Source organism: Muscardinus avellanarius, assembly GCF_963383645.1.
Source record: "Muscardinus avellanarius genome assembly, chromosome: 11".
NCBI classification, from domain to species: Eukaryota; Metazoa; Chordata; class Mammalia; order Rodentia; family Gliridae; genus Muscardinus; species Muscardinus avellanarius.
Window position 1 is genome coordinate 101,578,673 of NC_137797.1, and position 11,992 is coordinate 101,590,664.

General features: G+C 38.3%; 1 protein-coding gene across 1 annotated transcript in view; it reads right to left on the reverse strand.

Moving 5' to 3' along the window:
• Nucleotides 1-11,992, reverse strand: part of LOC308269645 (ovostatin-like) — a gene marked incomplete at both ends in the record, with an annotated part of 66,524 nt that overhangs the window by 22,318 nt on the left and 32,214 nt on the right. The window contains 4 exons of the mRNA XM_080705010.1: nucleotides 2,582-2,802; nucleotides 9,238-9,364; nucleotides 10,005-10,175; nucleotides 11,703-11,852. Coding sequence (XP_080561136.1) covers nucleotides 2,582-2,802; nucleotides 9,238-9,364; nucleotides 10,005-10,175; nucleotides 11,703-11,852 — 669 coding nt within the window. The remainder of the gene's footprint in view (nucleotides 1-2,581; nucleotides 2,803-9,237; nucleotides 9,365-10,004; nucleotides 10,176-11,702; nucleotides 11,853-11,992) is intronic.

The following is an 11,992-nucleotide window of genomic DNA, read 5'->3' on the forward strand; positions in this document are numbered from 1 at the left end:
CTAACTTTCCTGTTTCTATATCCTCCCCCCAAAAAGCTGTTACTCAATCCTATATTCTGATGAACTGAATAGATTTATATTACTTCTTTTGCAGTATTGGGAATCGAACCCAGGGCCTTGCGTGTGCGAGGCAAGTGCTTGAACACTGAGTTCTATCTCTACCCTCTTCTTATTATTTTCAGTAAATAGTGTCAGTTAAGGGAAAAATATGCTGATTATGTATGTTACTTGGCATTTTGGAAATATTATGCTGTTCACTAATGTTGGCCCAATAATTGGATGCTAATAAAGGGTTGAGTTGGTTGTTCATACTGAAGGAGAAGAGATACTATACATATAAAATACTATATTATCACTATAGATATTATTAAAATTTGTTGCTTACATAAAAGTTAAAGAGAAGGGAAACAAACCTAATGCTTATTTATAGTTCAATGTGCAAAGCTCATGGTTTATATTCTCTCATTCAGTTCTCATAAGAACCCAAGTATTTTTATACACTAATAGTCTAAGGCTAAAAGAAGATGGTACTTTGTTCAAATCAATAGCACTAGAAAATGTCAAAATGAAGATACGAACTCAGGTTTAAATGTCTGAGCTCTTTTCTGATATGAAATCGCTCTTTTGTTTCACAGGTACTATCTAGCTTTCAAAAGTCCATGGAACCACTAAGATATGATATATCGTGTTAATCTTCAGGTAATCCAAATTGAAAGACAAGCAATTAAAAATACAATTTTAAGTACTTTAAAGATGTACTTTTATCGGTACGTTGTAATCGTACAACACAGTGAGATTCAAAGTGATGGACAGTGCCGGGTGTGTTCCCTCCAGATCCCACCCCACTTTTCCCGCCTTCCCGTACATGTTGGAGAGGTTGGTAGTGACACTTTCATGGATGGACATAGCATTATTTGAATTGCTTCCTTAGCTGGGTGTGGTGGTTCCTGCTTCTAATCCCAGAATTTGGGAGGCTGAGACAGGAGGATCCTTTATTGATCCTCCTTTTTCCTTTCTTTACCTCATTCCTCCAACCTCCTCCTCCTAGTCTGTTGGCCTTTCCCCACATTTATCTAAAGTCCCGTATATTTCTTTTCTCTCCAGCTTCCATTTATGAGACAAAACATGTAACTCTTGATATTCCGAGACTGACTGATCTCAGTATAATATTTTATAGTGGTATATCCACACAATAGAATTCTACTTAGCCATAAGGCAGAACAAAATTATTTTGCCTGTAGGAAAATGGGTGTAACTTAAAATCTAATTTTAAAGCATCCAGCTGAATTATTTCATAAATCCTTCTGATTCCAAGGGGTCTTATGTATAAAACTCTTGGATATGTTGAGGAACTGAAGGCGGCAAATTTGTCTTTGTCTAATCATTCCTGCCCACCATGCCCTTGCACACAATGACAAAGGTACTTACATTCTTTTACTTTCATCCAGTCACCTAGACATGGCAATTTACACTTCTAAACCCCACCATGAATGGTTGGTAAGACTGGTTCATGTCTTTAAAAGCTTAGGATATATATATATATATATATATATATATATATTTGTGTGTGTGTGTGGTACTGGGGTTCCTGGAAGCCCTTCTACCTCTGGGCTACACTCCCAGACCTATTTCATATTTTTATTTGGAAACAGGGTCTCTTAAGCCAGCACAGCTGGCTTCGAACCTGCGGGATCCTCCTGTCTCTGCCTCCCAAGTATGGGGATTTTAAGCGTGCGCCACCACGCCCGGCTTAAAAGCTTAGGATATTTTTATTGTAGGAATCTCTGTCCCCTTGATCAGGAAAATGTGGTATATATGCACAAAAAACTGGTTAATGTCTTTAAAAGCTTAGGACATTTTTATTGTAGGGATCTTTATCTCCTTGATCAAGAAAATATAATATATATATATACAAACCTCATTATGAATGGTTGGAAAAAACTGGTTAATGTGTTTAAAGCTTAGGATATTTTTATTGTAGGAATCTCTATCTCCTTGATCAAGAAAATATGGTATATATATATACACAATAGATTTTTACTCAGCCACAATGAAGAACAAAGTTATATCATTTGCAAGAAAATGGGGTGAACTGGACAACATCACGCTGAGTGACATCAGCTCGTCTTAGAACTCCAAGGGCTAGCTATGCGTTTTCTTTCCTAAGTGGAAACTAGAGACAAAAATAGAAAGAAAAAAAAAGGACTTCATAAAAATTGAAACGAAAGACCAATTGACTAGTGGAAAGGGTGGGGGGAAGTGAAGAGGAGGGCGAAATGGTGGCTTGAGGAAAGAAACAGAATGAATAATGTTACTATCATTTGGGAAGGCATCACTGTCCATCCATCTCACCGGCTTGGGTGGGGAGGGGGCGGGGCTGGGGTACAGAGGGCAACACACCAAAGAGATGTTGTGCACATGGATGACTGTGTCACTCTGATTCTCGCTATGATGGATAATTACATGGCAGCAGAAAAATTCTAAAAAAAAAATTAAGGAAAGACGAGTTTGTATCACTGAAGTTCCAAGACAGTTTGCATAGGAAGACGTGTGCTGGTCACTGAGATGATTTCGTGGGTACCTGAATGCTTCGGTTCTGATAGTTGAAGACACTGGCTTTCAGAGTGAACACTTCTTCTTGAATCACCGAATAGGGTAACAAGGCGTCAACAAAGAAGGGCTGGAAGGTGGTCATTGAGGTGGTTGGGGAGATGCCAAGCCCAGCGTCTTCATTCAAGCAGAATCCATTGGCTTTCCATTGTGTAATGGTGTCAGGAGCCGTGAGACTCAGGTCAGCTGTTCCTGTGGAGCTAAAAGAGGACGTTCAGACAACACTGAAGAGAGGGGCTGTCGCCATATAACTAGGTCACCCCACTCAATCAAAGTGTGACGGACTTTCCCTTGACTGTTCAACATGACTAACCTCTAGCAGGCAAACTCCCCTTTTTAACCCCATTTTTCTGTTTGGCCCGTCATCTGTAAAGAAGCCCAATCCAGTCTTCAGCTGACAGCATTAGATTCTCTTATCTAAAACTATTGTACTCTACTCTTCTTTAAATTTGAACTCTCATTGTTTTTTTACTCTACAACTTATTGATATCATGTTTTATCATACGATCCCTCCCAAAGCATGAGCTACTTAAATACCTGACATCGACATTAATTTCTCACTTTCTCATAAAATAATGAGAAAAATACTTAATCTGTGTGTATTTTTACCTTTGGTTTTCGGTAAACATGGTGAGTGGTCTTAAACACCAAAGATATTGGAGTTATCAGAATATGGGAATTGATGATTCATTTAATTCACTCAGGATATAAAAATTTAGTGACTAATATAAGTTACTTTAATGCACTTAAAGTCATCCATGGCGTATTTATCCAGCCATACTGATAAACAATGAAATAGGAGCTTCATGTATCATTTTCAAGTTTAAAATGTGCTAATGCCTTATTCTTGAAATTTTTGGAGCTATGCAGAAATCCTTTTTTCTCTTCCTCCCTTCCTCACATTCTTCCTCCTTTTCATTATTTCTTCTTTTCTTCCTCTTGTTTTGCTTCCTTTTTATTTTTCTTCCTCCTTTCTCCCTTATATCTAAATATATTTGATGAGTATTATATGCATCATATTGTAAAATAAAAAACTTCAGACCATTTGATAGTTTCTCTACAACTTTCCTTCCAGCAAAATCAAGCTCTTAGAAAATTAAATTTTAAAAAGTAACAAGGTAAGAAAAATAAACAATAAAAACATGAAAGAGAGGGAGGAAAAAGGGGGGAGAAAGAACTTAGTAGAAATCTATCTGAGGTTTGGCAGAATTTTTTTTTTTTTGGTGGTATTGGAGTTGAACCCAGGGACATTCTTCCTCCGAGCTACACCCCTAGCCCTACTATTTATTTATTTATTTATTTATTTATTTATTTATTTATTTGTGGTACTGGGGTTCCTGGAAACCCTTCTACATCCGGGATATACTCCCAGACCTGTTTTTTATATTTTTATTTGGAAACAGGGTCTCTTAAGCCAGCGAGGCTGGCTTCGAACCTGTGCGATCCTCCTGTCTCCACCTCCCAAGTGTGGGGATTACAAGTGTGAGACACCATGCCCTGCTTTTTTTATTCTTTATTTTGAAACAGTGTCTCATTAAGTTACAGAGGGCCTCACTAAGTAGCTGAGGCTATCCTTGAACTGCAATCCTCCTGTCTCAGCCTCCAAAATGCTGGGATTACAAGTGTGCACTACATGTCCGGCTCAGCTTGGCAGAATTTTTGAGACACTTTCTTAACTTTTAGTCTTTGGAGTTTATTTAATTTTAGAAGGATGATAAATAATTATAAAGTGTCTCTCATTCAGGTAAAAATAATTAAATGAAGGAAATAAATAGGTATAATATTTAATAACTCACTACTCCCTAGCTTGGGCATATTAGAGGAAACATATGTCCCTTCTCTTTCTGTGCTTGACTAACCTCACTTAACATAATGTTCTCCAGTTCCTTCCATCTTCTTGCAAATGCTATTATTTTATTCTTCTTTATAGCGGAATAGAATTCCATTGTGTGTATTTTCCATAATTTTGTGTATAGTATAAATATAACATGGTTAACCTGGATACTCTCTATTGGGAGGGGGAAGGGAAATGGAGGAGGAAGGGAATGAAGCACAATCTAAATGTACACCACTTTCAATATGTTCCACTTATAAAAAATGAAAATTAAAAAAAAAAACTCACTCAGTTGTGATAAGACTCCAAAGCCAAGTTTCAGGAAAGTATTTCCTCAGAGTTTCAGTAAAATATCCAGGAGACTTAGATGCAGAATCTAATACCCAAAGTGTTGTTAAAGAAATAGGTGAAAGAGAAAATGTTAAATATTCTTAGCACAAAGAAATTATAAATATTTGATGTTATATATATTCATTAGCCCGACTTTACCAACCCCCAATGTATGCACGGACCGAGGCATCATATGGTGCCCCATAAATACATAAGAATATTATTTGTAAATTTCAGAATCTTAATAAAATATATCTGGAGGAAGGTAAAAAATGATTAGTTATTTTATATCCAAAGTGCCAAATTAATTTCTTAGTGCATGAAGTTATATTTTGAGGGCAATATTTAATAATAATATCAGTCATCATTTATTGAATTATTGCTACATCTCAGTATTGAAAGTGCCTTTTACATCTACTAACTCATGCAGTCCTAACAATAGCCTCTGATGAAGTTTTTTTTAAAATTTATTTTTATTGGTGCATTGTAATCATATATCACATTGGAATACAAGACTTGAGAGGATATACAAGCACACATCATCCAATTAGCCCTCATCCAGCCCCCATCCCATTCCCTCCTCCTCCCTCGATCCCATGCTTGTTTGGTGATTAACTTTGATACATCTGTTTATGTACCTCCTTCCTTTTAAAGAGGCTCCATCCTCCCCTATTCCACACCCTCTGATTGGTCACCTTAGTTGCTTCACTATAGGGCCCTTTCTATAGCTCGACCTCTTCCTGTTGCCCCTTTCCTCCTATTTTTGCTGATTAGGGGAAGCATCTGATTTTTATTTTCTGTGATTTTTCACTGTGCATGCTGCGTTGCAAGTACTGATCCCACTTTTGACGGACCCAGTAGTGGCCTGGCCACCCGGTGGACTGATTCAGACCTCGCTGGCTCAAGCAGCGGCCTTGCTTCATGGGAGGCCCTGATACTGGCCTTGCTGGCCTCACTGGCCTAACCCCTTGGCTGGCTCCGACCCCGGCCTTGGTGGCCCCAGTACTGGCCTAGCCTCAAGGCAGGCTCCGTCCCAGCCTTGCTAACCCTGGCACCGGCCTAACCCCTCGACAGACTCCTCTCCTGACCTCGGAGGCCCTAGCACTGGCTTTGCCTCACAGCAGGCTCCGATCCCGGCCTTGGTGGCCCCGGCACTGGCCTAACCCCTTGGCAGGCTCTGATTCCGGCCTCGGAGGCCTCAGTAGCGGCCTTGCCTCACGGAAGGCTCCGATGTCGGCCGCTGGTCCCGGCACCGGCCTAACCCCTTGGCAGGCTCTGCTCACGGCCTCGGAGGCCCCAGCTCCGGCCTTGCCTCACGGAAGGCTCCAATCCCGGCCTCGCTGGCCCTCTGATGAAGTTTTAAGATTCTATTTCTAGAAGTCCATATGATACATGTGTAATAAGTAATATGGAATTTCTTTATCCTATAGAATAATTAAATGACCAAAAATAAAATCAAAGTTCCTTTGACCTTTACCACTAATTTTTACATTATCTCTCTGAATACCTTAAAAAGATAACATTTATGTTTGTATCTTTTTCTTCTGATTCAATTTTCTATTTGGCTTCTAAGGTAACTTCCTTGGGTGTTTTGCTGTTCATTTCTTGTAGTCTTTAAAAAGTCTACGTATTTCTCAGGGATTTTAAGCCTTGGTTATGAGAACATGTTTCATGGGAGATTTTGTGGGCACTGCAGCAGCATCTCAGCTGGTCATCCTCATGATGCTTTATTTCAGGATTGAGCTGGACATCCAGGCTGACACCATGGTCCAGCCCTCATGTCTTTCGGGTCCCACCCACAGTGGACTGGTCAGTTTTAGCACTGGAGTCGGCCTATTGGATTAGGTCAGGCTCCTATTCAGGACTACAGCAAATCATTGCTAGATGGAGTTATTAGTTATTTGTTAGTTTTAGAAGTAACCCTATGCAGGAAGCAGTGGTGCACACCTATAATCCTGGTACTTGAGAGGCTGAGATAGGAGGATCACAGGTTCAAGGCTAGATTCAGCAACTTAGCAAGACCAGTAGTGACTTAGCAAAACCTTGTTTAAAATAAAAAATTAAAAAGAGTGACTAATTTCACTTAGCATATGCGGAAGCTAGGGAGAAAATGGGTCATGGGAGAAACTCTAGACAAAGAAGGAGATACTATAGACAAGCAAATAAGGCAACTTAACTAAGGGATGGTAGGGAAGAAGAGGGAAATTCTCTAATGCACACGATGTACGTTAAAAAACAAATCAATGTCAATCACTAAGCCAAACACGAGAAGGAGGGAGGGAGAGGGAACGGGGCGGGAATTGGGTAAGGGCCAATTGGGTGATGTGTGCACGTGTGCCTCCACCCTCTTGTACCCCATTAAGATGTATGACTACAATGCATCAGTAGAAAAATTTTTAAAAATAGAAATAAAAGAGTGTAACTCAGAGGAAGAATTCCCCTAGCTTCAGTCTCCAGTACCATATAAAAAATAAATAAAAGTAGCAATCTTGTATACAGACTATGATCTGTGTCAATTTTATTTTACTACTTTTATCACATATTTATGCTTTTTTCAATAAATAATTATAAAATAATATGTATTAGGAATTAGTACGATATTTATTTATTATTTACATATTTTTGAAGTCCTGGGGATGGAATCCAGGGGCATTCTACCTCTGAACTACACCCCCAGCCCTATTTATTATTCTTTATTTTTTTTCTTTTTGCGGGTCTGGGGATGGAACCCAGGGGCATTTGACCTCTGAGCTGCAACCCCTGCCCTATTTTTTATTCTTTATTTTGAAACAGGGTCTCACTGAGTTGCAGAGACTCAATAGTTGATACTGGTCATGAACCTGTGATCCTCCTGGCTCAGCCTCCCAAGTATTGGGATTACAAGCGTGCATCACTGTGCCCAGTGTAATACATACATATTTAAATATTATCTCCCTTTTCTTTCTGAAGCCCCCTCCCCTCTACTCACTGGCACTATTTTGTATACAGCCTGGACATGTATCTATACTTGTCAAATATGCAACTTTGTTTAGAGTGTTTATTGTACATTCATGTAAATGGTATTATAATTTGGATATTGCCACGTGTTTTTCATTTTTTTCACTTAAAATTTGTCCTTCAAATTTATCCATGTTGTTTTTTTAGTGCTGCAAAGTATTCCATAGTACGTCATCACCAGGTCACATTTAATCCCTCTTTTTAGCCATGGTCACCTGGGCTGTCTCCAGTCTGTGCTAGCGCACAACACAGAATGCTAGCCATTCCATAACATGCATGCCTTCTTGTGGACTTGACTCAAAATAGCTGGTCTACAGTCATGAAGCTTAATTGCCATGTTAGAAGGTCGAGGTACTTTAAGGACTGTCATTTCCCACCAACTGGCTGGGCCATTTTATGTTTCCCCTTATGGTACTGGTGTGCTTCTACTTGACTTCATTTGAATAATTATTACTTGAATTTTCTTTGCTTTTCTGCTATGAGCATCTAGGTTTTGTTTTTGTGGTACTGGGGATTGAAGCCAGGGGCAGTCTACCTCTGAGCTATGCCTTTAGCTCTCTTTATTTATTAATTTTGCTTTTGAGATAGGTCTTGCTAAGTTCTCGCATGCTGGCCTGGAACTGTGACTCTCCTGTCTTAGCCTGCCAAATACTGGATTACAGGCATGTGTCCCCACGCCTGGCTGCTAACTAATTTTTGATTCCTTTCGTTTAAGTTTTTCTGCTTGCTAGTCAAGTTAAATATCCCTCTCTATATTTTTTTTCTGTTTCATTGCCATTCTTTGTATCATGTCTTTCTATTTTTTATCTGTTTTTCCAGATATTATTTTGTGTAGACCTAAACATCATCAGGTTTCTGGTCACAGGTCCCCTCTTGAAAGAAAATAGGACTCTCCTATTTTAAAAAAAAAGTGTTTTCAAGGTCTGTTCTTCCCTTCATCTTATATTATTTTCTTTTCAGTAGTTCTTTGCGACAGAGTTCAACATAAGGATAAAGTCACAGGCAGTTGGAACCAGAATGCCTGGATTGCCACGCCACATCACATCCCTGTTATTTACTGTCTGTGGCCTCAGGCAAGTTACATAACCTTCCTTCCTGTTTCATTTCTTCATTGGCACTTTGGGGATAGTAGCATCTAACCTATAGACTGTGATGAATCAGTGGGTTGATACGCGTAAAATATTAGAACATTGCTTGGCACATAGCAACCGTCTGGTAAATATTAATGGTCAGAGTACTTAAAAGCATCTGAAATCTTGCCATTTATATATTATTGTCAGCATCCTGCATTCGATCTATACTCCAGGAGCCCTCTCTATTGTTAGTATATTTCTAACATTTGCTATGACGGGCACATTGAATGAGTTAAAAAACAACACAGAACAAAACACCCTTCTCTCTTTTTTCAAATTGGTTTACACGAGTGACAAGATTATCCACTCCCATCTGCCTTACATGCGACTTACCTAGTGAAGTACCCAGGTGACTCTCACTACTGCCGCCACCGCTACCATAGCCGGGAAGATTCCGAATGTCCTTGCACAGCACTGGCTTCCGTAGATGAGAGTTGGTAAAAACCTTTAATCCTATTTCCTTTCAAGATAAAATTAGCTCAAGATCATAAAAAGTACAGGGTGGCAGTTCAGACTAATTTTTTCTACATATACTTTTAATTTTCTTATATATTTCTCCATCTTAAATGGTCACATAGTTAGAGACACCTGATGACCATTTTCCAAGGTCTAGGCTTTCAATTTCCATAGCTTCATTTGCCTGGTTTTCCTAATTAACAGCTATTGACGACAACTTTTAAAGAAGAGAAGACTAAAAACTAACAACCTAGCTCACATTATATTTTGCCCTGTATTCACTACTATAAATTTGGCATTTTTTGTTGGACTGGGAATAACATCTCATTCGTAAGCTCTTTAAAATGTACATACTAGAGATGTCAGTTCTTCTGCTAATATTAGACCATTATTAGACCTTTATAATTATAAATTGTATAATTATATGATATTGTTTTGCTACTATATTTATTTACATCTTAATTTATAATACCGTGAGTTCTTTTGCTAATATTCTCAGATATGAATACTAATTATATAAATTAGTAGTTTGAAAATTCTTAGGCTAAAAGCCACACAATGAGTATTTCTTTACTATTTTCATTCCAACTTTCATTCTAAATTCTGTATCATACATACTCACCATTTTAAGACAGTTATCTTACCTTCACAAGGTCATAAGAATCTTTTCCAAAGTCTGCCCATTCTGGTGCATAATAAATTCCTTTATAAAGGATTTGTTCATTCTCCAGACAGGGGTCAATAGGGCTATCTTCTAAGTTAAGATGTTTGAAATAATATCCATATAGTTCCCTGTAATATAGCTGACTAAATACCTAAGTTAAAAAAGAGAATCAGTTATTTATTTATTTATTTTTGCTGTACTGGGAATGGAACCCAGGGGCATTCTACCTCTGAGTAACATCCCTAGCCCTAATTTTTTTATTATTTATTTATTTATTCATTTATTCATTTATTCATTTATTTATTTATTTATTTATTTATTTATTTAGTGGTACTGGGGGTGGAACCCAGAGGCTTTCTACCTCTGGGCTATACTCCCAGACCTTTTTTATATTTTATTTGGAAACAGGGTCTCACTAAGTTGCTGAGAGCCTCACTAAGTAGCTGAGGCTGGCTTCGAACCTGTGTGATCCTCCTGTCTCAGCCTCCCAAGCGCGGGGATTACAAGCGCACGCCACCACGCCTGGCTTATTATTTGTTTTTGAAACAGGTCTCAGTGAGTTGCAAGGGGCCTCACTAAGTAGCTGAGGATGTCCACGAACTGTGATCCTCTGGTCTCCACCTCCCGAATGCTGGGATGACAGACGTGTGCCACCATGCCCGGCCTCAGTTATGTGTTTTTATAAAAGCAATTCATTCTTCTCCCTACAAGCACTACATATATTAATTATCTCCAGGAAATAAAAGAATCTCAGAGCTATAAAGGCCTTGAAATATGACTTAATCAGTTAAATAATAATTGTCAACTTAATTATTTGAAACCTATATGAACAAAGATAGATGAGACTTAATTGGATTTTAACAACTTTCAGATAAAGGGACTTCTCAATCTTCTTTAATGGCTAAAAGATACTGTCAGATAATTATCTTCCTTAAACCTGAAATTATTCATTACTCCAAATGGAGACACTGCATTAATTCTATATGGTTCATGTAAGAATGAAATTAAACACTGTATATCAGAATATTCATTCTTTTTTTTCTGGATATGGTGGCACACGCTTGTTATCCCAGTACTTGGGAGGCTGAGACAGGAGGACCTCAGGTTCATGGCCAACCTCAGTTGCCTTAGTAAGGTCTTTTGCAACTTAGTGAGACCCTGTTTCAAAATAAAGAATAAAAATAGGAAATAGGGCTGGAGGGTGTAGCTTGGAGGTAGAATGCCCCCGGGTTCAATCCCTAGTACCGTAAAAAAAAAAAAAAAGAATATTCAGTAAAGTATATGTCAAGTAGTAGGCATTCAGGAAATATTATATGTCTTTAAAAGAGTAAAAATAGGGCTAGGAATATAGATCAGTGGTAAAGTACTTCCCCAGAATGCATGGGACCCTGGGTTGAAACCCCAGCACTAAAAAAATATAATTTTAAAATTAAAATTTTAATTTTTAATTTATTTTTAAAAGTGGCAAAATGCACTTTTAGCACAGGATAATATGTATAATCAGTAAATAGGTTACATTTGACATGATTTCTAACCTAAACTATCTAAAATATTCTTTATTCTAGAGATACTAGCCAATGTCTTTGTTCTCTAGTTTGTTTAAGGTTTCCCATTTACCTCTAAAGGTGAGGATATAAATCTACAGTAGTGGTAAATAGAGGTAGGTCTAACTACTCACGCTTTCTGCTGTTAGCTGGCCAGAATTCCCTAGTAGCAACACACTTTGATCTACGGCTGAGAGAGCGCAGAGAGACTTTGAAGCTGCTGAGACCTTAAGGTTAACACTGGATCCTGGTAAACTGCTTTCTTTAGAAAACTGTAAGTTAACCTGAAAATGGAAACAAACACAAGGGTGAAGGATTGCCAGCTATGTGCCAAGAATCACCTTTTAGACTATCCTCGATTTTCAGACAAACAAATTAGAAGAGTTCTCAGTGGTTTATGATCCTAACGGCATCTGTGACCTGG